This window comes from Cnephaeus nilssonii, assembly GCF_951640355.1.
Source record: "Cnephaeus nilssonii genome assembly, chromosome: 13".
Classification (NCBI taxonomy): domain Eukaryota; kingdom Metazoa; phylum Chordata; class Mammalia; order Chiroptera; family Vespertilionidae; genus Cnephaeus; species Cnephaeus nilssonii.
The window spans coordinates 25,185,440-25,212,155 of NC_137084.1; the positions used below are offsets into that span (position 1 = coordinate 25,185,440).

Here is a 26,716-nt window from a genome sequence, read left to right on the forward strand (position 1 = left end):
CAAGGTGCAAAGGTATAAGGAAAACCAAAATATTTACAGCATTTCCAATTATTCTGTGAGAGCTGATGTAATAAATCAGAAAGGGAACAATTAAATATACAATAAAATAACCTTCCATGGTTAAATATGAATTAGTATTATTCTAAATGATATAAGAATAAACATCCATATTTTAAGTATGTGGCTCTTTTGGCATTTTGTAAAAAAGAAATCTAGTGCAACTGGTTATGCCAGCAATACAACAGATTCGAATAGAATGTTATTTCAATGAATGGTATTCTTTTTAGAATCTCAGATTTTTGGTTCAACAACTAAAGCTGATAAGCAACTCCTCAACTGCATAGTCAATGTAGAGCAGCATAAATTTCCTGTGGCACAGATCCATAATCTCAGTAAGAAACAAGGGACATTCTTGTGAACCTGTAAACTGAAGGGACATGGATTTCTGGCAACAAAGGCAACAACTGATTTTAATCATTTCTTATGAGTATCTTAACTCAAGCTAAGGCAAAAGCCACACAATACTTTAAGTCATGCCTGGCTTGTGAGCATTTACATGGAAATCTGTCTCTGGAAACCTCACCATCGCCCTTTTGGATTACGCTGGTGGAAGGTGGAGGTCTCCAAACACACAATTCCCTGAGGCTTCTTCTGAGAATTAGATCCTGGCTTCCTACGTGCCAACCTAATCATTTTTAATGTCCTGAGTCATCTTTTTATTTTCCCTGGAAGCTTGGATATTCTAAATCCAAGAGATGGGTCTGATGCATTTCCAAGAATAATATTAGACACATGTTTTGGCAGGAATGCTTTCCTCCTAGCTCCCACCTAGACTTTGAAGTTGCTATCATTCCCACTGATGGCATTGCGCCCACTTGGCAATAGGTATCTACTAAGGCCATTCATGGTGAACAGGGTGACCACTTTTTCTCCGCTGTTGTTGCAAATGCTCTAGCTCAGCTTCATACATCATTTCTTGGACTAAGTACTTTTCCCGTCGTATTCGGTCATAAAGGTTCTTCGGTACATCTGGAATCAGGTATGCAATGAATGACTTGATCCCAAACACAAGGTGCTGTAAATTGAAGAAGGAAAAGTACACTTTTCAAAGATTCTGAAATGCCAACTATAAATCAGAAAAATCATGAGCAATGTTCCATTTGCCTTACAATCAAGCATCAAAACTCAGTATGTATCATCTAGAATATTAATATTTTAAAAATTACATTGGGAATACTACTATTGCCTTATATCCCATAGGTATTAGAAGGAAACCAATTTATTTTCACTGCCACATGTTGATATCACCTTTTAAACATTGAATGAATCTTAAATTATTTTATATAAAATCTTTACACACCATGCAATGCTATTATGATATAAATTGTCATACACAGATGAGAAAGATCCCATCCAGGGAAAACCCACATCCCATGGATGGTAATCCACAGCCTACAGACTGAGAGAATACAGTCTGCCTGCGATGCTGGGATTAGACTCAAACTTCAGCATGTGCATTTTTCAGAGCTTTTACTCTATTAAGTTCTATATCATTATAACAGCTTTAAAAATTTTATGTCCATTGCACAATCATTCTATGATAAAAATATTTTAAAATGAAGTCTGACAAAGTATTATATATAAAAATCAGGAGCAAAAATCAAAAGGTAATATGCTGTGGTTAAAAGCACAGATGTTGCTCCAGCTGGTTTGGCTCAGTGGATAGAATGTCAGCCTGTGGATTGAAGGGTCCCAGGTTTGGTTCTGGTCAAGGGCACATGCCCAGGTTGCCGGCTTGATCCCCAATAGAAATTATGTAGAAGACAGCCGATCAATGATTCTCTCTCATCATTGATGTTTATATCCTTACTAGAGGCCTGGTGCACGAAATTTGTGCACGGGTTGGGGTGTGTCCCTTAGCCCAGCCTGCACCCTCTCCAATCTGGGACATCCCTCTGACAATCTAGGACTGCTGGCTCCCAATCGTTCACCTGCCTGCCAGCCTGATTGCCCCTAACTGCTTCTGTTTGCCAGCCTGATCACCCCCTAACCACTCCCCTGCCAGCCTGATCAACACCTAACTGCTCCCCTGTTGGTCCAACTGCCCCGAACTGCCCTCCCCAGCCAGCCTGGTCACCCCTAACTGCCCTCCCCTGCTGGCCTGGTCACCCCTTACTATCCTCCCCTGCTGGCCTGGTCCCCTCAACTGCCCTCTCCTGCAAGCCTGGGTCCCCCCAGATGTCTTCCCCTGCAGGTCAGGTTGCCCCTAACTGCCATCCCCTGCAGGCCTGGTCGCTCCCAACTGCCCTCCTCTGCCGGCCCAGTCACCCCTAACTGCCCTCCCCTGCAGGCCTGATTGCTCACAACTGCCCTCCCCTGCTGGCCATCTTGTGGCAGCCATCTTGTGTCCACATGGGGGCGGCCATCTTTGACCACATGGGGGTGGCCATCTTGTGTGTTGGAGTGATGGTCAATTTGCATATTACCCTCTTATTATATAGGATATCCCTCTCCCTTCCTCTCTCTGAAATCAATAAATATATATTAAAAAAAAGGAAAATGTGATTTGGGGTTCAAGTCAAGAACCCTGTAAAAAAAAAAAAGTACAGATGCAGAATAAGACTGCCTATGTCTGAACCCTACTCTGACACAGCTATGAAACTTTCTGCAAATCATCTGTCCTCTGTGTATCACTTCTAAAGCAGTGATAATAACAGCATCTCTTAAAGTTTGCATAAGGATTAAATGAGTATAAGCACTACTTAAATATAACATACTAGAGGCCCAGCACGTGAAATCATGTGAGACCCAGGTCCCCTGAGCTGTGGGGCCCACAGACTCCCTTCCATCACTGCTGTGGAACCCTGGACTCTCTCCCACTGGTGCTGCGGGACCCCAGAGTCCTGCCAGCTGGCGCTGTGGGACCCTGGAGTCCCGCCTGCTGTGGCCGCCTCGGGACCCATCAATACACCTCCTGGTGAGTTGGTCATTGGTCATTACGGCATTATGGCCAGAGGCCTTTTATAATATAGATTATTATTATAAATGTATCCTCTTTTTTTTCCCCATGAAGAAAAGTAGATCTTTCAGTTTCTCGGGAAAGAAAAAAATCTGATATTGATAGAGTTAGCTCGATCTCTGGAAAAGAACTTCTTTACCTAAAGGACTTTGTGGGAAGGAAGAAATCAAGGCACTTTTAACTGAGTCCCAGGAAACTGCATTGCACAGTGGGACATAGTAAGCAGGGTATATTTTCCCATTGAAAAGCAGGTCCTCATTATCTCTTTCTCTCTCTGATTTTGGCTATAGGAAACATACGCATGCAAAATTTGTCCATAGCCCTCAGTGGTACCTTAGAGAATAGATAATATATTCCAGTGCTAAACTCTTCACTGTATTAATTCAGTTGCTGTTATATACTGAAAAAGGCAATAATTCTGTAGCTTCTCTAAAATTTCTTCATGGGACTACAATTTAATATTGTTGCATGACTCTGATAATAAAAATATATGCACTTTTTATAAAAGTGTCTTCAGATATAACTGACTGAATTATGTGATGTCCCTTGTAAACTATACAGGATCAACTGTAATTAGAGTTGGTTGTTCAGAAAATAAATTTTTTCATACTAATTAATAGATATGAATTATTTTATCAGATGATGAAAACCAACCTTTTCTTTTTAAATTTTGTTTCTAGGAGGCTCAAAACTAAGTTTTCAGTTAAGCTATGAGTAGCTTATTTTATCCCAGTTTTCTGGTTCAAATACCCTCTAACCCACCTTCTTACATTATTGAGCTCTTGCTGTTTTGTGCTTGTTACAATGGTTTCATTGTATCTAAACCTTTCACTAAAACATGCTCAACTCCCTTTCCGGAAGTCAGTGAGGAACTTACTTCAAAGAGGCAACTAATATATCAGGAGGAAAAGTGTCTACCTATAGTTATTTTACCAGTTTGTGACTAACCTCAAACACGATAATAAAGGCCAGCCGAGCAGCGAGGATATGCCAGTACTGTAAGGTGAACTCATAAGGTTTGGAACTCCAAGGGGGACCTCTGTAGTCTCGGTACCTAAAATCCACAAAAACAAAAATACTGTGAAGAACAGAGATCAAAATGTGGAGGTCCCAAATGTCCTTGGTTTGCCAAAACTCCAAAATGACTGTTTAAATGAGCTCATCAACATGTAGGGGGAAGAGATGGAAAGGTGAAAGCAAGAATAAAAGTAAGTGATTTATTAGTCAGTACCTGCAATAACCAGATTTTCCCAGGCCAAGCTCACTCAGGTTAAAGAAGGATAGGCTATTGTTGACATAGCCCTTTAAACAACTGGAAGAAAAGGAAAGCATCCTGTGATTCAGAGATTCATAAACTTCTAGTCCAATTTCTTAATTACAAATGACAGCATTTAATAGATATCAACATTACTTGCATTCTAGTTTTAAATTCCTAGTGTCTCAGCTCTGATTCTATTGCCTAACTCCCATCTACACTAATAAAAGAGAAACATGCACATTGACCACCACTCTGCTACACCCACCAGCCAATCAGGAGTGAGTATGCAAATTAGCCCAACAAAGATGGCAGCGGCCACAGAGTTGGAGCAACCAGGAAGCTTGGGCTGCCCCCGGTGATGGAGGAAGCCAAGCTTCCTGCCCGCCCTGGCCGGCCATGGCCTCAGCTCAAGGCTACAAAATTTCAATTATAGAAGATAAATAAATCCCAGATACCTGCTTCCAGCCAGCCCTGGCCTCCACTCAAGGAGGCGCTGAAAAAAAAAAACACAAAAAAAGAAAGGAAAAAAGGAGGGGCTGGGAGTCTGGATCTCCAGGGTGAGTGGCCAGCCTGAAAACAGCCCTCAGCTCCTCACCCAGGATGGCCACACTCCCATGGGGTGAGGGTCCCCGCTTGGGGACGTGACCACCCTGAAAACAGCCATCAGCCCCTCAACCAGGCTGGCCAGGAACCCCAGTGGGGACCCCCACCCTGAAGGGGGTGTGGCCAGCCTGAAAACAGCCCTCAGCCCCTCACCCAGACTGGCCACGCCCCCCCAGCAGGGACCCTCATCCCATGGGGGTATGGCAAGCCTAAAAACCATCACAGGCCCTCACCCAGGCCACCCCACACCCCAAGGGAACCCCCACCCTGATCTGGGACACCATTCAGGGCAAACCAGCCGGCCCCCACCTGTGCACCAGGCCTCTATCTATACTAATAAAAGGGTAATATGCTAATTAGACTGGGAGACCTTCCGGGGACCTTCTGGACGTTCTTCTGGACAAAACCATGGTGGCAGTGCTGAGGTAGAGGCAGTTAGAGGCCAAGAGGGGAGGGCAGTTGTGGGTGATCAGGCCAGGATGGCAGTTATGAGTAATCAGGCTGGTGGGGGGTGAGGCTGTTGGGGGTAAGCAGACCAGCAGGGGGGCCAGTTGGGGATGAGCAGGCCATCATTGGGAGTCAGTTGGAGGTGATCAGGACAGTGGGGGGGGGCAGTTTGGAGTGAGAAGGCCAGCATGGGGGCAGTTTTGGGCAAGCAGGCTGGCAGGGGAGGCAGTAGAGGGTGAGCACACTGGCACAGGGGGCAATTAGGGGTGATCATGCTGGTGGTGGGGGCATTTGGGGGCAAGCAGGCTGGCAGCGGGGGGCAGTTGGGGGTGAGCAGGCCGGCAGGCAGAGTGGTTAGGGGCAATCAGGCAGGCAGGCAGGCAGGCAGGTGAGCAGTTAGGATCCAGCAGTCCCGGATTGCAAGAGGGATGTCTGACTGCCGGTTTAGGCCTGATCCCTGTAAACCGGCAGTAGAAAATCCTTCGAGGGGTCCCAGATTGGAGAGGGTCCAGGCTGGGCTGAGGGACACCCCCCTACCCGCCCCCATGCACGAATTTATGTCGTGCACTGGGCCTCTAGTCTATAATAATAAAAGTGTAATATGCAAATAGACCAAACAGCCAAACCACCTTCAGGATGACCTTCCAGAGGAAGCCAGGGCTGTGAGGGCTGAAGCAGCCACCGCAGCTGCAAGGACCAAGCACCTTCCATGAATTTCATGCACTGTGCCTCTGGTCCTATATAATAAAAGGCTAATATGCAAATCGACCGAACGGTAGAACTATTGGTTGCTATGAGGCGCACTGACCACCAGGGGGCAGATGCTCAATGCAGGAGCTGCCCTCTGGTGGTCAGTGCGCTCCCACAGAGGGAGCGCCGCTTTGCCAGAAGCCGGGCTCATGGCTAGCAAGTGTAGTGGTGGTGGCAGGAGCCTCTCTCACCTCCACAGCAATGCTAAGGACCCCTCCGGGGATGTCCCCGGGGAGCGGGCCTAAGCCGGCAGGCAGACATGCCCCAAGGGGTCCGAACTGTGAGAGGTTGCAGGCTGGACTAAGGGACCCCTCTCCCCGCAGTGCACAATTTTTGTGCACCAGGCCTCTAGTTACATCTATAATTAATGAGACAGACTAATTTTCCCACCAATAGTTTCTTTCTTACACTTTCATTTGGCTTATATTTAGTTAGTGTTTACTATGCACTAGGCATTGTAGTAATTACTTCCTATGGATTGAAACTCTATAAATATGTTTTATAAATATGCATGTAATACTATTTGGTTAATTATAATTAAATGGCCAATCAATAAACATGTCTACTTGTGATTTATTTATTAACTCATTCAATACATATTTATTAAAAACCGCATTTTGTTAAAAAAAATTCTAGATGCTTGGTATTCAACAATGAACAAACAGGTAAAAAGCCCTATCCTGGTGGTTAGATATTCAATTGTGGTCAGGGTTTTTAAATAACCTGAGGATATATATATATATAGTCTTAATCTCCATCATGTAAATTAAAGAACTAAGGTTTACAGAGACTAAAAAACTTTATCTAGGCCTATAATTCTTTAAAAATTTTTGGTCTCAGGTATCCTTTATATTTTTAAACATAAAATCTCAAAGACCTTTTTTTATTATGGGTATATCTGCTGGCTAGAGGCCTGGTGCACGAAATTTGTGCACAGGGTAGGGGGGGAGTTGTCCCTCAGCCTGGCCTGTATCCTCTTACAATCCAGGGCCCTTGGGGGATGTCCAACTGCCGGTTTAGGCCCGATATGAGATTAGGCCTAAACCGGCAGCCGGACATCCATCTAACAATCTGGGACTGCTGGCTCCTAATTGCTCGCCTGCCTGCCTGCCTGATTGCCCCTAACCACTCACCTGCCTGCCTGATGCCCCTAACTGCTCGCTTGCTTGTGTGATCACCCCTAACCACTCTGCCTGCCTGATTGCCCCTAATTGCTCACCTGACTGCCTGCCTGATTGCTCCTACCTGCTCTTCTGCCTGGCTGATCGCCCCTAACCACTTGCCAACCTGCCTGATTGCCCCTAACCCCTCACCTGACTGCCTGCCTGATCGCTCCTAACCACTTGCCTGCCTGCCTGATTGTCTCTAACCACCTTTGCCTGCCTGCCTCATTGCCCCTAACCACTTGCCTGCCTGCCTGCCTGATCACTCCTAACCACTCACCTGCCTGCCTCATCACCCCTAACTGCTTGCCTGCCTGATTACCCCTAACCACTCTGCATGCCTGCCTGATCGCCCCTAACCACTTCTGCTTCGGCCCCCGCCATTGTGGAAGGACATCTGGAAGGTTGTTCAGCTGTCCAGTGTAATTAGCATATTATGCTTTTATTATTATAGATTATTATAGATATTTAACACATTAGAAATTAAAACTGAGAAATTTAGAAAATATGTCTCTAATAATTAATTTAAAATAGCTATCAACTCTATTATAAGTTAATAGAAATAATACATTTTTAAGAAAATATAGCTATATTTTCCAAGAGGAAAAATGTAGTGAAAAAATATTGTTTTACATGTTTACAAATTTCTTTAATGCCTATCTTAATAGAAGACAGCCAGATTCTCATATCTGTTTCTGCAGTTAATCTGTTGCAATATGGTTTGTGGGTTGAAGAGTAAATAGAGAATCTGTCTTCAAAAATATAAATACTTGGGTAAAGGAGGACTATTTTAATAATATTTCAAATAATTTTCAACATTTTTCTTTGATATTACACCAAAGCTCTACATCTGGTCATTTCTTATAATTTAGTTACATTGTGGAATCTAAACATATCAATAAAGTTTCCATATGTTGTTTATATTAAAATCCATAGGTCTATCTTGAACTTTTAAATAATTTTTTACCCATAAATGATTTTGTAACATCCAATATGGGTCATTTGGAAAAATTTATTCCCTCAATTATATAGATCTTCCAAATGTTGATATACTCTTACTATAAGCTATGAAACATCACAACTATTAATACTACCATTAACTTTTATTAGAAAAAATCTGACTTCTGGGAAGCTTTCAAGATCACAGTGGTAGATAAAAGTTATTCAAAATTCTAATTTTCACTTCAAAGTTTGAACTTTATTAATGGTAACAAATACTGTCAATTATTTTCCTTAAAAGGATAATATAGTTTTGTGCATTTTATAAAAGAGTGTCTACTAAATACCCACGTCTGAGTAATCATAGTTTGGCTATCCTTATTTCATACTAAAAAAAGATTTGTTGAGTTTTTAGCTCCAACAAACACAGGGTGTTTATCTTTGAGGTGATAATCCCACTTTGATACATAACAGAAGTGCTTCATGCACACTTTGCATTTTGTCATATAGAATATTGAAAAGACATTTATTCCAGAGTAGAGATTTGATAAAATTAATAGTTATTACTTTTTCATCAAAGACTTTTTAAAATTTCTCACTGGCACTTTTAAAATGGTGATTATGTAGTTGTGAGAAATACAATCATTACTAGTACTCCTTGGTGCCACTGCCTTGAGTTAGAAAAATGTATCCCCATTGCTCTTACATCACCAGTGCAAATGTTAATATAGTGAGAAAAGGAAGTTATGTCTTAGTATTATTATTAAAATGGTATTGGCCTCATGGAACCTGAAAGAGATCTGCAGAGCCCACATTGAGAACCACTTTCCCAGGGTAACAGTTGTTAGAACCCAGATTCAAATGCACATCTATCTTATTCCAAACCTGGAATTCTTAATTATAAGGCACATTGGCTTCACTCCCTTACCTATCCTAGACCTCATAATTTATCATTTCTATTGTTATCGGGACAATATCCTCCACTTCATTGCCCTTTTATCCTTTGTCACTTTGTCCTGAAAATTTACAATCTGAATGAATTTACTCCAATTTAACTGCTAAGCATAGCTGGGAAGAATTAAACAACAGGATGACCCTAAGTATATGTAGTTTCAACTTCACATAAGCTCTCCGCATCTCTTGAACTTTTTCTACATTCTTAGTAACAGTCAAGATGAAGAAAGGGTCAGGTGCTATCTACTTGAAAGGCAGGTCCTGAAAGTTCACAACCAATCTCATTTTCTTTGCCTCTAGGTGGCAGTAAAGACACCAGCAAATGATGCTTCTAAGAGCTGTTAAAATGTCCACACATTTTAAATGCTTAAAATCTGCTTCTAGAGCATTTTGAATTTTTTTTAAAAAAGAACATGTTTTGTTTTTCACTATTAATAGTACAACCACTTTATATTTATACAGTGCTTTACAGTACATAAAATGTTACCTTAGACATCATTTCATAATCATAGATCCAGATTGATGAATAAAAGGTAAAGTTAGAACTTGAACCTAGGGTGTTAGACTTCAAGTTAAAATACCTTGAAAAGGCTCTGAAATATAAAATAAAATCGCATGCTTTTATTACCTTTCTTTGAAAAACTGAACTGCTTATGTTTAGTAAGGCACTGCAGGGTTCTGAGAAAACATCATCAGGTCATCAGCAGATCTAAGGGCTGATTTTGCGCTAAATCAGGGCTCAGCCCATTGGGGCACACACCCTGCATCTAGATAAGACACATGCCCCAAACCACTCCTGAAGGCAGAAGGAGAAATAGCTTCTCCTCTCACTACTTTGTCTCCTATCACGACTCCCACACCTAAGGCTAATCTCCTCCTAAAACTCAGTCTCTTTTATTTTTCCCAATACCTGCATTCAAGGAGGAAAGAGCTGAACACCCTATAGCCCTTGAAGCACTGGTTCTAAACTGGGACATCTAGCAATGTCTGTAGACATTTTTGATTGTCACAACTTGGGGAGCAGGTAGGTTGGTACTGTTAACTACTGGGTTAGGGCCAAGGCTGCTACTAAACATCCTATGGTACATGTAAATTACTTTTGGAAAATCTCTAGTCATAGAGCTGACGGTTCCTTCAGATTCTTTATGTCCCCACCAACTAGCTTTATTCCCTTCAGCAATTTCATAAACCAGAGTGGGCCTCAATTTCCCCATCCACATAGTCAAAAATTGCACTGGCTGATTTCTAAGGTCTCTTCCAGTTCTAAATTTGACTTCTAAATACACTATAACACTTTAAAACAATATTTTGATGTGTGATGCATTTACAAGTGAAAAACATAGAGATGCTAAAGTTATTTGCTGTAAAACAGTTGTTCTTTTTATCCTACTTGATTTCATCTAATAAACACATTATAACTGCAATGATCGGAAACATTGCCCTTAATGGTCACAGAACAAAACTTCCCAATAAGTTCCCATTTTAATTGCAAACATAAACTATATTAGAAGAACGCATAAATTTCAATCTTACTTTTCACCATATTCAAAATGACCTGCACAGGGGCCATATTTGTATTCATAGACAAAACGTGGGATGTAATCAGATGTAATAGCAATTACAAATGCATTGGTGATCACAGCCAGTATACCAATTCCTTCAAGAATTCCATACCAGATACCTAGTAGGAGAAAGATTAAAGATAGTGAATAAAGTAAAATAAAAATAAAACCCTTTCATCAACCTTATTTTGAAAAGAATGGTTTATTGATGTTGGAACCAGAGCTCAGTCTATTATTTAATTTATGGGTATAGTATTTCTCTGCAGATTAAACAACTATTGAATGCTTTGCCAAAGACTCCCATCTTAAAATATTTGAAAATTAAAATATCATTAGGAATTAGATCTTGTCTGTAATAATGAGACATGACAATTGTTTCAAAGCCTAATTAGAACTTACTGAAGTAATACAAATAAACAAAAATCTTTAAGTTCTACATCATTGGGTAAAGTGTGAAATATATGTATTCACTATGGGTTTTGCCTTTATCTTTGTCAAATACCTTTTTTAAAGTAAAAATACAAAAATACCTAGTTTGGTATCAGTTTTGTTAGGGCTGGAAAGGAGCCCCAGCAATAGAAACCTGCGTGGTGTTAAGTAAGATCTAGCCACCTCTTGTCTTTGCAATGCCAAAACCATTTAATTCCCGAATCTTACCTATGTCAGTTGCTCTGGCCGGCAGAGGCCTCCGCCACTGGGTGACAAATTTGTATGCATCCAGCCTGATTTCAATGATGTTGTTTAACAAAGCCAAAAGAGGGGCCAGAGGGAAAGCCGCAACAAATATGGTGGTAAAGCCAAATTGCAAAACTGTAAAGGGAGAACATTAGAAAATTAGTAATGTAAACAGTGTCATTTATTGAATTCCTTCATTGTGCAATATTGAGTGATTTACATAAATTGCCCTTAATCTTTTCAACATCTCTACAAGGTAAATATGTTTACATCACTTTAGAGTTGAGAAAACTAACGCTCATATGCATTCAGGGAATTTGCTAAAGGGTAGGTAACTAAAAAAATGTTAAAACCTGCATTAAAATTCAGATCTCAGTAGACTGAAAGTCTATATTCTTTTCACCTTTATACCATTTAGCCTGAAGAAGGAGTAAAGACAAAAGAAGAGGAAATCAAAGAGGCCTTGAAAAATGCTTAGCTCTAGAAGGGACCCAAAAGACTTAATCTTGCCCTCTCTTTGCATAGATGAGAAAACTGAAGGCCGGAGAAAAAGCAAATGCTCCTTTAAAATATGTTCTCAAAAGCACGTTGATTTACTATGAATCTTCATTTTGGTTAAATATTATGGCTGGCAAATGTTATGAGGACAACATGTGGTAGACTTCCAAGGGCACTACTTTCATATCTTCTCTAGTTCTGTTGAGATAAAGTTGCAGATGTGCTTCAGAATGCTGGGTTAGAAAGGAGAGAGATGGCTTTCTCTCTTGAACAAAGCCTGCATGAATAGAAAACTAGTATCAGAAGGCCAAATAGCTCTGCAGAAGGTTCTCTCCTTACCCATTTCTAAGTATTCATCCATTAGTCCGTGAATATTCATGGGCTGCAGATTCCAATCATTTTCCCACTGAGGTATAGAAGCATCTTGTATTCCCCGCCTGATTTTATGTCGTGACCACCAGTTCTGTATCAACCTATACCACAGAGCAGACAAAGGATTTTTGAGCTCTTTTTTGAGTATCTGGTGAACAATTTATAGTATACTAGAGGCCCGGAGCACAAAATTTGTGCATGGCGGGTTTCCTCAGCCCAGCCTTCACCCTCTCCAATTGGACATCCCTCTCGCAATCTGGGACCACTGGCTAGTAACTGCTCACCTGCCTGCCTGCCTGCCTGATCGCCCCTAACCACTCTGCCTGCCTGATTGTCCCTAACCTCTCTGCCTGCCTGCATGAACACCCCTAACTGCCTCTGCCTGCCTGCCTGATTGCCCCAACTGCTCTCCCCTGGTGGTCTGGTCTCCCCAACTGCCCTCCCCTGCCAATCAGTTCGCCCCCAATGGCCCCCCCCGCCGCCTGATCTCAACCCCAACTTCCCTCCCCTGCCGGCCTGATCTTACCCCCAACTGCCCTCCCCTGCTGGCCTGGTCACCCCCAACTGCCCTCCCCTGCCAACTTGATCACCCCCAACTGCCCTCCCCTGCCGGCCTGATTGACCCTAACTGCCTCTGTTTCGACCCCCACCACCATGGCTTTTTTCTGGATGTCTAGAAGATGGCCGATTGACCCGGTCTAATTAGCATATTACCCTCTTATTAGTACAGATAGATTATATAGGATAGGACTGCTTAAATGGTGGGGAAAAGCCTTTTTCAGCAGGAGGAGAAGCTCTTGGCAGAAAAAAATACATAATCCCTATAGCTGGACTGATAGCCAGCCATATGCACTATACTGCCAAACTGGTTATTAAAAAATTGAACCGCTTTCTTACACCTTACACCAATTATCTTTTGCCCTTAAAACCCCTCCTCAGCTCCCACCTTAGGTTCTGCCTTCGCAGTTCACCCAGATTACGTTCTGATTGGTCGGTTTCTATGTCAGTCAGTGTCAAAAGCTCCGCCTCCTAGGCAGCCATTGGCTCCTTGCAGTTCACCCAGATTTGGTTTTGATTGGTTGGTTTCTATGCCAGTCAGCATCTCTGGGCCTATCTCTGGGCCTCTCTCCAGGACTTATCAGGCCCTGCCTCTCTCCTCCTCCAGGCCTTGCTAGCAGCTGTGGCAGCTGCAGCGAGGTCGTTAGGCCTCCAGCCCAGCCCCAGGCCGGAGGCTAACGACCTTGCCGTGCCCACCTTTCCCTGACCACCACCGCCCGTTGCCACCCCTGCCCACTGGCTGCCAGCCTTGCTGTGATAGAAGCCTGTGGGCCATGAGGGAGGGACCTAGAAGTGCTTCATGCATTTCCTGGTGACCGGTCATCCATTTGGTTGTTTAGGTCATGACAGCCCCTGGTGTTTTATAATGTATACTACTAGAGGCTTGGTGCACAAAATTCGTGCATGGGTAGAGTCCCTAGGCCTGGCGGGCGATCAGGGCCAATCAGGGCCAGGCTGATCGGGGCCAGAAGGCCCCAGCAGGGTTGAGAGAGGAGGTAAAAATCACTGGGCTGGGTGTGGAAGAACCAGACACCAGACGCCGATGCTGCCCTTGGCACCCCGCCACCCCATGGTACCCTGCCTCCCCCCGCCCCTTCCCTCAGTGCTGCAGTGCCACCAGGGGCCTGCTGGCCGGGGGAGGGATGGGGAAAGGGGCTGGGGAAGTTTTGATACCCACTTTGAAATGTGTAGGAGGCAGCCAATCAATGATTCTCTATCATTGATGTTTCTATCTCTATATCCCTCTCCAAAATCAATCAAATATATATTTTTAAATGCAAGGTTTTTAGAGGAAGAAAGGTAGGGCAAGGGAGCTATTGACCGGAGGGCATTTGAGATCTTGCTCACATTTCAAATAGGATAATATAAGGTGGTCCTCAGGTGAGGAGTGGCAGTGGGTGGAGCAGGGCACTGTGGGCTGAGGAACAGGCTGTAATGACTGGGAATGTCTGTGACAGTGACACTGAGTGTGTGTTGGGGCCATCGCTGGGATCATTCATCCCTAAGAGGTTTTGATTCTGGACGGGAGGAGAAACACAGAGATCAGTGGGCCTTTCTTAGCCTAGAAGGAGAGGCAGGTGGCAGAAGTGGGCTGCCCTGCTTCCCTACAAATGTAAACACATAGTGTAACTGCATATGGATGTCAGTCAGCAGCCAAACCAATGCCCAGCCTGTCCTGGTGGCTGTGTCCTGCCACACTCTGGCTGTGCTATGGCGCTATTGGCTGGGAAGGCCGAAGCCATGCCCCCAAGCTCACGTAGTACATGAAGGGGCGGGCAGGAAGCCAGAAGATGGAAGTTGGAGCTGAGGAGGCCCAGAAGCGCTGCCTCTGCCATAGAGATGGAGGGGGACCAGCTCTTGATGTGACCAGCTTTAGAGTCGGAGGGGCTGTACTTCCTGCACGTCACCAGTGAGTCCCCATGAGCCCACAGTGTGCCAGCCAGGCTGGGCGGGGCCCAGGGAGGCCTTTCCCTCCTGGAGCCATTCTTCCCAGGGTGGCGGTGTTGGCCAATTTTTTTTCAATTTATTGGAAAGCAAGCACTGGGCTTGCAGTTCCTGGGATCCCTGGGCCATAGTGTGTGCCTCCAGGCCTCACTGCACCCCTCCCCCTCCTCCTATGTTGAGCATCTGGCCCCTGGTGGTCAGTGCGCATCATAGCGACTGGTGGACTGGTCAACTGGTCATTCTAGTCATTCCACCGTAATGGTCACTGGGCTTTTATTATATATAGATTAGCATCAATTACCCTGAGACTACACTAAACATTCCTGGGAACTGAAGATATTTGTATGGTCTCATCTTTCAAGTTTAGCATGAAAGAATAGGCCTCAGTCTTCCAGAACTCTCCTAGATCCTATAAACATCTACATATTTATCTAGGAATTGATCCCCCATACATTTAGATGCTTCCTGATATTGATTAGACAAACATTTGTTTATATGACTGCTTCCCACACCTCATCTATATAAATACTTAAACTCCTATGTTGCTTGTTGTGATTTCATCTGAGCCCTTCATTTCTCATAACCCCAAATGTTCTGGGCTATGGTTTCTGAACATGAGTAAAAGCATGTTCCACATTTAAATTTAAAAAAAAAGAGAGAGACATAGAGAGAGTTTCAAGACATGCAGTTTCCAGTCCCTATTCTTCAATCATTACATGGTGAGGTTTAGCAAGTCACTTCACTTCTCTGAGTTTATAAAGTGAAGGGTTTGGGCATTAGTGATTATGTTCTGTTACTATAGTGAATGATAATTTACAGGCAATTTGTGTGTGTCTGAATTCATTTCTCAGATTTGTAAAGAAAGTAACAATACTCTTTCCTAAGCCCGGGGACAGTCTTAAAATTAAGTGACTCAGAAATATCCCAATGTGTACATATTGTGGGCTTTTGGGTAATTAATTCTTTTAAAGTAGATGAAAATGATCTCTGGGGTGAGCTAAATTTCACAGGACTTGGTAAACAGTACACAACTCTCAATTTTCATTAAGTTTGGACCTAGAACTTCAGTGGGAGTTAGAAGAACCACAGGTAGACCCAAACGTCAGGCAATGCTTCAATATGTGCCCCATGGGGCTGCCTCTGGGAGCCCATGAAGATTAAAAAGGGGATGGGGGTTAGAATTGAGGTAGGTCTGCTTGCTTCTTTTATTTATTTCAGTTCTGCTTAAGATTTGACTTGAAAAAAGAGAACTGTGGTTAAAAAGTTTGAAAACCATGCTTTAGTGATTGGTTTACCCCTGTGATATTTTCTTCAACAATGTCTTTGCCCAACTGTTGGACAAACACCAATAAGATTTCCCTTGTCATGGTACCGTTGGCACTTCATATGCATAATCCAGGTTGACAACTGGGCAAGGCCTTAGTAAAAATGTGCTGTTCAAAGTACATGGCTTATTCAGAAGTCTAGGACAATGAGTTCAATAGAATCATTCTCCATATTGTAATTACTACACCATCGTGATGGTGCTTGTAAAGTACTTACAGCATGTCAGATCCTGTACCTAATTTTCTCAGGCATTTTTAAACACTATTCCCCAAACCATATGTTTCAAAGCGATGAGCTGAGGATAGGAAGGGATATGAAGAAAAGACTAGGCTTCCCAGTCCTCATCCCCTATTCTGTCTTCATTTAGAAGATATTCATTTAAATGTGTTATAAAAATCTCTTCACAAAAGGAATGTCACTTCTTGACAGTTAATGAGCATTGGGTCATCTCAATTAATCTTCATAAATCTCTTATTTTACAAATAAAAATAATAACATCTCAGTAAGGTCAAGTAAGTTATAACTTTAGCAAGGGGCAGAGAAGGAATTTGGACAAGGTCTTGGTAATTTCATACTCCATGCTCTAGGACTGCTTGGAATTTAATACAATACTTTATGCTTGATTTCAGGGTTAATATCACCTCTCCAGCCCCAGGGTCTCTGCTGAGAAATGTCCTGATGCCATTTGTGGACCAGCAGGGAGAAAAAATCATGGCATAATTTGATGACTAATCCTAAACTATTTTTATATCATCTATCAGCTAATCAGTTCTTCCCTTATCTTCAGGAAATTTCTCAGAATAATCTTATTTCTAATCTTGATTTCCCCAAAGCTTACATACAAAATTGTTTAAGATACACTGTTTCACTGTATTCTGTAGGATAATCTATTTAGTAGATATAAGAGTGGGGATTCAGGATCCTTCCATGTCAGCAATTCATACAGTTAAAACTTACCTAAAGGGACAAAGAAAATGGTATTGATCTGATGTTATCACAATCAATCTTGTTCTAATGATGTGTGTGTGTGTATGTGTGTGTGTGTGTGTGTGTGTGTGTGTGTGTGTGTAGCAAAGAGTACAAACCTCATCCATCCATGAATTTATCTTTGTTTTACTCATTTTTTGAGGGAGGGATGTGTGGAAATTGAGTCTCTATTACACAATAACCATCTTGGTCTTTTGATAACCAAAATAAATCAGAAAGTTATTTTTATCCTCAAGAACCTGTACTCTCAATAATGTTTTAAGAATAACAAGTGTTTTAATGTGTTGATCAGAGTACCAGTTACTCTATATCTATTCGTATTTCTTTAGTCCTTACAATTGTTCTTGAGGTAGCTATAGCTGTTGATCCCCTTGTAGAAATCTAGAAACTGAGGCTCAGAAAACTTTACTAACATACACACAGTCACACATTCAGTGAGAAGCACAGCAAGTACTGAACCCCCATCTAACTGACAAGCCCAAATTCTTAACAACTATTCCCACTACCTCCATCTTCTTTGTAACTATATATAAGGCAATTTTAAAAATAAAGTGCTCACGGATATCCCAATTCCATGAAGTTGTTCCATATTTGCTTCAAAAACATGATAACACCCATCTGGAGGCAGAGGTCTATCAAGCAGCCACTAGGATGACACTGAAACAGAACAAGAACAACAATGATCTTGCTTTTCCCAGTTGTCTCGAGCATCCCGACCTTCAAATTGTAAAGCAAATTCTTAGGCCAGGTCACACTATCTCAAGATGAGGACACTTGATAGGGGAGTTTTTAGGATTTATATTGGGATTTTAATCAAAATTATAACAGCAATAACATCAAATATAACTTTTAATGAGCACATACTATCTGCCAAGCTCTGTGTTAGGCATGATCACCTGCAATAAATGTTCTGGAATGCTACCTATCTATTCACAGTCAGGAGATGGACAAATATTTCATTCTATGGAAAATGCTTATAACATATTCTTTTTAAATAACCTTTTTATGTTAGAAAACTTTAAATTTGTAGAACATTTGTAAAGATAATACAGAGAGTTCCCTCCATGGTTCCTAATACTATCAAGGTATATTTGTCAAAGCTAAGACACCAACATTAGTACATTGCTATTAACTAAACTCTAGACTTGATTTAGATTTAAATTTTCCCATTTATATCCTATTGACTCAGGATACAAAATGAATTTATTTGTCATATCTACCCAGTCTACTCTGATCTAGACAGTTTATGAGTTTTTATTCCTTGATACTTTTAAGGACTGCTGGACTAGTATCCTGTGGGAAAATCCCCCAATCTGGGTTTTTCTAATGTTTTCATATTTTGAGTCTGTGGTTATGTGTTTTGGGGATGAAGGTAGATCACAGAAGTAAAGTGCCATTTTCACCCCATCCCAATAGCAGCTACATGACTTCCACATGATGTCACTAGTGGTATTTTATTAACTTTAATCACTTGGTTGATGTAACAGTGTTTTTCAGGTGTTTCTACTGTAAAGTTACTCATTTTTTCTTTTCCCTAATCTTTTCTTTAAAAGTAAGTCATGAAGTCTAGTCCATTCTCAAGATGAGGGAATATCCAAATATATTAGAGCACATTTTTAAGTGATAAAAGCATGCCCCAAAATAGTTTGTCAGTATGATTTTGATTTTGCCTTGTGATCCTCTGCATTTTTAGATGTTCAACAAAAGTTAGCATTAGACGAAATTGGGCATATTCAGGGTAGTACTGCCTTAACAAAACAGAAACAGATTCATGGAAATAGACTCATGGATACTGACTGGGTGAAAAAAAAAAGTGAATGGATTAAGCAAAAACAAAACAAAACAAAACACAACAAAACAAAACACAAAAAAACACACACCCATAGACACAGACAACAGTACAGTAATTACCAGAAAGAAAGGAGGGTAAGTGTAGGTAGAAAAGGGTAAAAGGGGAATAAATGGTGATGGAAGGAGATTTGACTTTGGGTGGTGAACACACAATTCAATATATAGATGATATAGAATTGCATACTTTGAAACCTATATAAATGTCACCCCAATAAATTCAATAAAAATGAAAAGAAAAATTCTACCTATTAAAAAAAAGTTAGCATTAGAAACCCACACAAACAAAAATGTGATTACAATGAACAGTGCAATCAATGTGTTATGCTTGAAAACTATGCACTATAGAAGACATTTGGGTAGAAAAACACGAGTCTGTTTCTTTGGAAATGGGTTCATGTCCTGCTCATAAAGACGATAGACTCTCCAGCTTTGATCCAGTTTCTATTTCTATCAAATAGGTACCAGTGGGACTTCAAAGAGAACAAATAATTAGGACAGGAAGAGCCTGATTTTCCAGTTTCAGCACAGTAATTTAAAACTCCCTAATCTGAGGCAGAGATAGGGTTTGCCAGTGGTAATTTTTATTGTGTGAAAAAGTCTCAATTTTCCCATCCAAGCATGCCCCTTCTTTCTAGGATGAATTTAGGACCCCCTGAACTCTGCCACATGTATACGATAAGTGGGTAGGTAGAATGTCTGAGGCAGAATAATTCCTAAACTACAGAAGCAGATCACAGATCACAGCTGCAGGCTGAAACTTCATTTTTGCGGTCTCAGAGAGGCAAATTAACTTGTCCAAGGTCATGCAGTGGTGACTGGTAGTGTGGGAATAAAAGCCTTAGTCTCATTGCACCCTAATCCACTGCTTTTTTATATAACGCTAAAGGTGAGTTCTGTTTACCAACTGTGTTTGTTGCCTTGAGGGGCTGGTTTAGAAAAGCCTATACTAAGAGTAAGTGAGCAGGTAGGAGACCCAGGCTTTGATTCCCATTGTACCACTCAAAATTCTGTGACCATGGACAACCCAAAGAAAGCTGGGTTGCCCTAACCGGTTTGGCTCAGTGGATAGAGTGTCGGCCTGTGGACTGAAGGGTCCCAGGTTTGATTCTGGTCAAGGACATGTACCTTGGTTGCTGGCACATCCCCAGTAAGGGGTGTGCAGGAGGTATCTGATCAATGATTCTCTCTCATTGATATTTATAACTCTCTATCCCTCTCCCTTCCTCTCTGTAAGAATCAATAAAATATATATATATTTTTTAAAAAGCTGGGTGCCTTCATCAATTTATAAGAATGTTTCTATAATTAGAGGCAAATTATATAACTTCTATAAGCTTTCTCTAACAGAACTTTTGTGAGAAATAAATGAATGTATGTAGAACACTTGGAAATGATTGCTGGAATGTGCTGGCATATAGTAAGTCCTAAATAAAAGTTAGCCATTATTAATATTTTATGTAGATTTACATAAAATCTTATGTGAGGTATTATATAGCTCTTCATAAATATCCTAAATTGTAGTATAGTACTTTTTCTCTGTCTTTATAATGGCTCCAATTATTTGTGCCAGGGGCTTTACATGCATGATCAAATTTAACCCGCTTATCACCAATACTACTAAAATAGCCATTAATGTCAAAATTTAAAATAGAATAAACCTGAGACAGAAATAGTTAAGATCATGCATCTGGGTGGGACAGAATTAGTATGTAGACTGTCGGACTTGAAAGACAAAATATTTATTACATATCATGGTTATGCTCTTTTCTTTGAGACTATTAACATCAAAGGAAAGGAACTTCATTTGTATACCCCATATTACCCAGCAGAGGCCTAGATTAGCGTAGTGTCAATAAATGCTTGTATAGTTGAATTCAGAGGGTCAGTTCTTATCTTCCATTATATATACTCTTCATATCTATACTTCTAGGATTTTTAAGATTTATCACAAATCCAAATTTTTCATTGCACATATTTTTTTCCAAAATAAATAATCCTTTGTTAAAAAATATGGCCTCTATCTATGTCATATATATATATACTGTGGAAAATGTCTTGGATGGCTATAAAACATTTTTTCTTACACTCGTATTATAATTATTTCCTTGGGACTTTCAAAGAAGAATAATGGCTTTTAATAATTTCACAAGGATATCTAATTAAACAACATTATTGGTGGCACCAAACATAAAGATCTACCAGCCTATAGCCACTCCGTTCCCCACATTACCCTTGCTAACCTCAGTTGGACACCCCTGGAAAAAAGTAAGCATTAGTTCCCAAATTGGATAGATGGATAGCCTTTTAGCAGATTTAGTCATACTTCTGAGCTATGAAAGAAAACTGCAGGTTAGATTTGGGGGCTTCCCTGAAACCTTAGTCTGCTATTGGCCAATAGAATAATACCTGGGTAGCTATGGAGACAAAGCATTGATAAATATCAACTACAATTTATAGAGTATCTACCACAGGGGTTGTGCTAGTTCTGTTACATAAATTATTTCTTATCTATACTAGTAAACAGCTTTGCAACCTAAGTATTACTATTACCAATTTACAGATAAGGAGAAAGATATTCAGAGAGGTTAAATGAAGGGCAAAGAATTAATAAGTAACAAGGTTAGCATGTGAGCCCAGTTTTCTATAATATAAAGCATATGTTCCTAGAAAGTTTTAGGCTTTCTAAAGGTAATCCCTTCTACCTTCTCTCTCCTGTCCCTCCCACAGTCATTGGCCCACATCCATGCATATCCCCACACCCACCCTTACAGGGTTACTTACTTCCTCCAGTCTCCACCGGTTAAAAAGTTTATTGTAATTTCCTGGGTGGCCTACAAATCTGTAAAAAACCATTTTAATTCGTTAGCATTTATGTGGGTTGACTGAAGAACATCTAATGCATCACAAGTGCATGTGTGGGTAGACATAAAGGTTCAGTGGTGCAACTTGTTCCTAAGTGGTGACTTAGGCCAAGCTTACACATCAAAGTACCTGACATGAAAAGGAAAAAGTAATGTGTGAATTCAATACCAATGGGTTGAGAAAGTACAGAGAAACTAACTGAATGGATTTTCCCACTTTCACCTGTAGAATTTTAATGTCTGGCTGACTGAGTTAAATAATATTAACATAATGTGCTAAATAATATAATTTAAAATGTTTCTAGCTTCAGTATGTTTCCATGGCACTGGCTGGAGTGTTAATCATATGGCAAACCAGAACCAGTAATTTAATATGATTTATTTCCTTTTTTTTTTTTTGCAGCAAAAATAGAAAAAAAAAGTTAACATGATTGGTAGAAGAGGTTTCCACACTAAGGAGCTGTAACCTAGGGTTATTTAAAATTTATTTTCTTATTTAACAAAACCATTACTGATGACAGGACAGTCATAATTCAACCCATGTAGGTATAGAGGTTTTATTCTTTTATGCCAACTTTAATTGGTAGTGGCACCTGGAAGTACTATCCTGAAACATTTTGATTCAAACATGTGAAGACTGATTAGCCCAGTTTTCCATGGCTAGGGATCAGAAAGTGCTGCCTTTGTTAATAAATTGGAAGTGGAACTGTTGAGAGTCTTTTTCACTCTATAAAGATGATGTATATAAAGCTGACTTACCTCCCCAAAAAGAAAGCGATATAGAAAATAGAACTGTTTAAGTTAACAAACTGGAAGAGGAACATCTTCAGGGCAAAACTGTTTTCCCATTCAGATTCTGTTCGAGGATATTCTAAAAGGAACATAGAGTTTGTTTACACAGATGAGGTGAATGACAAGAAATGTGGACATAGAATCAGAAGCCCCATGTTTAAGTTCTGGTTCAGTCATTTGCTAGTTCTGTGAGGCACTGAGTAAAATGCCTGTCAAATGTGAATGACAATATTTGCTGTACAGAGCTGATGAAAAGAACCAATGAGATCATCTGCAGACTTTCACCACAGCTCCAAAAATATGATGCCTGATATTAATATCTACAGGTTTTCAGGATTCTCTCTGTTACTCTCATTTAGAAATAACCATAAATATTAAGTCAGTCTTTCACCCTGTCTAGCTAAATTGTCCATAGAGTTTTTTGAAGGATGAATATTTCCTGCACAGACTTAGTGAATTGTTAAAGAGAGAAAAGAGGGTTGCATCCATCAGAAGAGCTGAGTTCTTATCTCAGCTTTACACCCAACTGCTGGTCATCTCAGGCAGGTCTCTTCATATTTTCTGCAATAAGTTTTATCATCTATGAAATAAGGAATTTACATGAGATGATTTTAATAACCCTGTCAACTCTCACATGGTATGGCTCTAGGACTCTTAAAACAAAACAAAAGATAATGAAAAAGACTGGATGAAGATGGCAGCCTGAACAGCCTCTGCTCCTTCCTGGTATCCAAATAAATGACAGAAAACACACACACACACACACACACACACACACATATATATATATATATATATATATATATATATATATATATATATATATACTAGAGGCCCAGTGCATGAAATTCATGCACGAGGGTCCCTCAGCTCAACCTGCACACTCTATAATCCAGGAGCTCTCAGGGGATGTCCTACTGATGGCTCAGGCCCACTCCCGTGGTTCTCTGCTCTCTGAGGGGCCTGGGGGTTTCACTGCAGCCATGGAGATGAAGCCCCCATGCCCTGCTGTCGCTCTCTGCCAGCCTCCCCATGCACTATGCAAAGGAAGCCCCAATGCCCTGCAGTGTGCTCTGTCTGCCAGGCCTGGGGGCTTCGCCAACAACGACACACTAAGGAAGCCCCCATGACAAGATGTCCAGGCTCTGTCTGCGGGACCTGGGGGTGTTCCCACCGCCACTGCCCACTAAGGAAGCCCCTAAGCCCTACTGTCTGGATTCTGTCTGCTGGGCCTGGGGCTTCACGGCCATCACCCTGCAAAAGAAGCCCCCAAACCCTGCTGTCTGGGCTCTGACTGCTGGGCCTGGGGGTGTTCCCTCCGCCTCTGCACTAAGGAAGCCCCCAAGCCCTGCTGTCTGGGCTCTGTCTGCCGTGTCTAGGGGCAGATCCAGCTTTGCCCATTGGTCCGCAAGAACCCCTGATTGGCTGATGGGCCCAACTGCTGAAGCACTGGTGGAGCTTCAGCACCAGCGGAGCGGGAAGGCTGGATCTGCCCCCTCCAGAGGCAGATCCAGCCTGCCGCTTGGTTCCCGCAAGCCTGTCCTGGCTCTGTCTGCCTGCTGCTTGGTCTGCGCAAACCCCCGCGGGGCTGACGGGCCCAACCGCTGTAGCACCGGTGGGGCGAGAAGGCTGGATCTGCCCCCTCCGGCGGACAGGCCCAGACACTCCAGCAGCGGGGCTAAGGGGACTGGGCGCCGCCATCTTGTGGCTATGGGGGCCGCCATTTTGTTGCAGAGTGATGGTTAATTTGCATATTACTCTTTTATTAGATAGGATATATATATATATATATATATATATATATATATATATATATATATGTGTGTGTTACTGTAATATAATTGAAGAATTCAAGAAAGGTAGAAAATTAGATCGGATCCAATTTAAGAAAAAAAAAAAAAAACACACGCTAAAATATAGGCAAGAGTCAATCAGAATAAAGAGGGAATAGGTCCCAGGGAACTTCAAGCCCAAAGGGAGTAGGTTGCAGAAATAGAAGGGTCTGTGCAGCATCCACAGAGTGACTGGTTGGTGGGCACTGTGACAGCACTCAGGAGAGCTGACATTTCCTCACATGAGTATGCACTATGGTATTCCTGGTTCTTAGCACAAATAATTGTTCTGTCTCATACTACTAATTAAGGTACCCCAAACCACTTCTGTAGATTTGCTGCCATCCTGGGTATAAGTTCATTAAAAGAAAATGAATATAGGTAATCAGAGCTGTAAGAATGCTTTGAGACAATCCAGTGCAATTGCTTCATTACCCAGCTGAAGATACTTTAGCTCAGATAATGAAATGTTATTCCCATTTATTGAGCACTTGTCATGTATCAGGCAGCCAATCTACAACAATGATGAAATAGGATCTGTTCTCATTCTCATTTTCCCAATGAGGAAATTGAGACTCAAAAAGAAGAGGTGGAACAGAGGGAAGAGAAGGAAGGGGTGTAGGAGGAGAAAGAATGGGGAAAGGAGAAAACTTGCTCATAGTCACATAATGTCCTGGTGATATAATCATTTAGCTCTAGAGCATGAACTAGGGCCCAGTTGTCTCCTCTATACAATTTTCTTCTATTATCACTTGTCCTTGTAACTACATTACAGGAGAAGTAATATATTACAGTGGAGTTATATAATTACCTCACCATAGTTAACTGGAGTGTGTCACATCTGCATTTACATTCTACTTATTTAATTATCTTGTTTCATAATCCATAAAATAAGGATCCTACTGTCATAGATATATGGTTACAATAAAACACAATGATGACTGAGAAGTGTTTAATACAATGCCTGGGATCTGGTGAGTTCTCAAACAATAAAAGATAGCTACACAAATAGCTCTGTAATAAAAATTCTGCCCCCGCCCCCAAACTAAAGGATCAAACATCAAGCTAAAATACAGGGGAAAAAAGAACTTTCTGACATACAAGGTCTCAAGAAATTTAGTTTCCAGGGAGCAATACAAGGAATAAAGCCAAGACAGATGGTGACATAGGATCCTGAAAGTAGTGTCTAACTGAAAAATAAAGGTAAAGAAATTCCCAGAGTGCTGGTGAAAGCAAGAGTAGATTTTGCTGACCACAAGCCTAGAGGGTAACCCATTGAGACTGGAGTAGACAGTGGGTTCAGGAAGGATAACTCTAAGAAGAAAATAAAATGAGTAGAATTCTTGACATTTTTTAGTATATTTCGAAAGAATTTATAGAGTTGAGGCAGAAAGTTTGGAATAACTTAAGAAAAATATGTCAAAAATTAAGCAAAATGTGCTTTTTACCATACCTTACTTAGATAAGAAAACAGAAATATAGACACAATGATGTGAACATCCATAACTAATCTGGCTAAAAATGCTGATGTGTACTTCCTTTGGAAGGAGGAGAAATAACAGTTGTGTATACAGGTGATGGATAGGGAAGTATGTGAAGACAAGACACTGCAGGAAACATTATGACATAAGTTGTCTTTGTAATTGGAAGGCAATAGCTTCCTAAAGCAGAAAAATCCAAGAATTGCAATAGAGGCCATGTTATTTAGAAATAGGGTAGGGCATACAAAAGAAACTGATAAAATTGGTAAAATGTAATCTGTTGGGCACATAAAAAATAAGAATGGGTAATGTGGCAAAGGACAGGTTTTCACTATAAATCTTTTAATATTATTTTGCCTTTAAATTGTATACATGAACAATAAATAAACAAATGTATAAATAGTGTACATGCTGTAAAATATTTTGAAAAAAATAATATTGGGGTGGAAAAACAAAGAACTGAAAAGGTAGAGGAGCAAAACATTTTAATTTAGGAAGAACCAAATTTGCTAATTCTCTATACTTACTCAATATAGTCCAATATCCTATGGAACTTATTTCACTTTTATTGACAATTATATAACTGAAGTTGATATTAAAAATACTAAACTACATAAACCAGCTATAAGCTGATAGGCCCTAATAAAGTGTTCTTCTAGAAAGGAGTGAAGAAAAACAGACTTACCTAAATTAGTGAGAAGATAAGCAATTTTTTCATAAGCCTGTAATAAGAGAACAATAGTTACTATTATTGTTTTCTTTAGAAAAGACTGTATTTACATAATCAAAGAGTATTCTACAAAGTATCTATATTTTTATTAACTAAAAGCATGTTTATAGGCTT

At 40.8% G+C, this 26,716-nt stretch overlaps 1 protein-coding gene across 3 annotated transcripts in view; it reads right to left on the reverse strand.

Moving 5' to 3' along the window:
• Positions 1-765: 765 nt before the first annotated feature.
• The window catches only part of ANO3 (anoctamin 3), a gene marked incomplete at its 5' end in the record, with an annotated part of 271,320 nt that continues 245,369 nt past the window's right edge, over positions 766-26,716 (reverse strand). For all 3 annotated transcript variants that reach the window (XM_079789410.1, XM_079789411.1, XM_079789412.1), the window contains 10 exons: positions 766-1,075; positions 3,968-4,073; positions 4,251-4,331; positions 10,667-10,814; positions 11,353-11,505; positions 12,208-12,341; positions 17,615-17,712; positions 21,688-21,745; positions 22,527-22,638; positions 26,558-26,594. In XM_079789410.1, the coding sequence (XP_079645536.1) occupies positions 893-1,075; positions 3,968-4,073; positions 4,251-4,331; positions 10,667-10,814; positions 11,353-11,505; positions 12,208-12,341; positions 17,615-17,712; positions 21,688-21,745; positions 22,527-22,638; positions 26,558-26,594 (1,110 nt within the window). In that variant the 3' untranslated portion in view covers positions 766-892. The remainder of the gene's footprint in view (positions 1,076-3,967; positions 4,074-4,250; positions 4,332-10,666; positions 10,815-11,352; positions 11,506-12,207; positions 12,342-17,614; positions 17,713-21,687; positions 21,746-22,526; positions 22,639-26,557; positions 26,595-26,716) is intronic.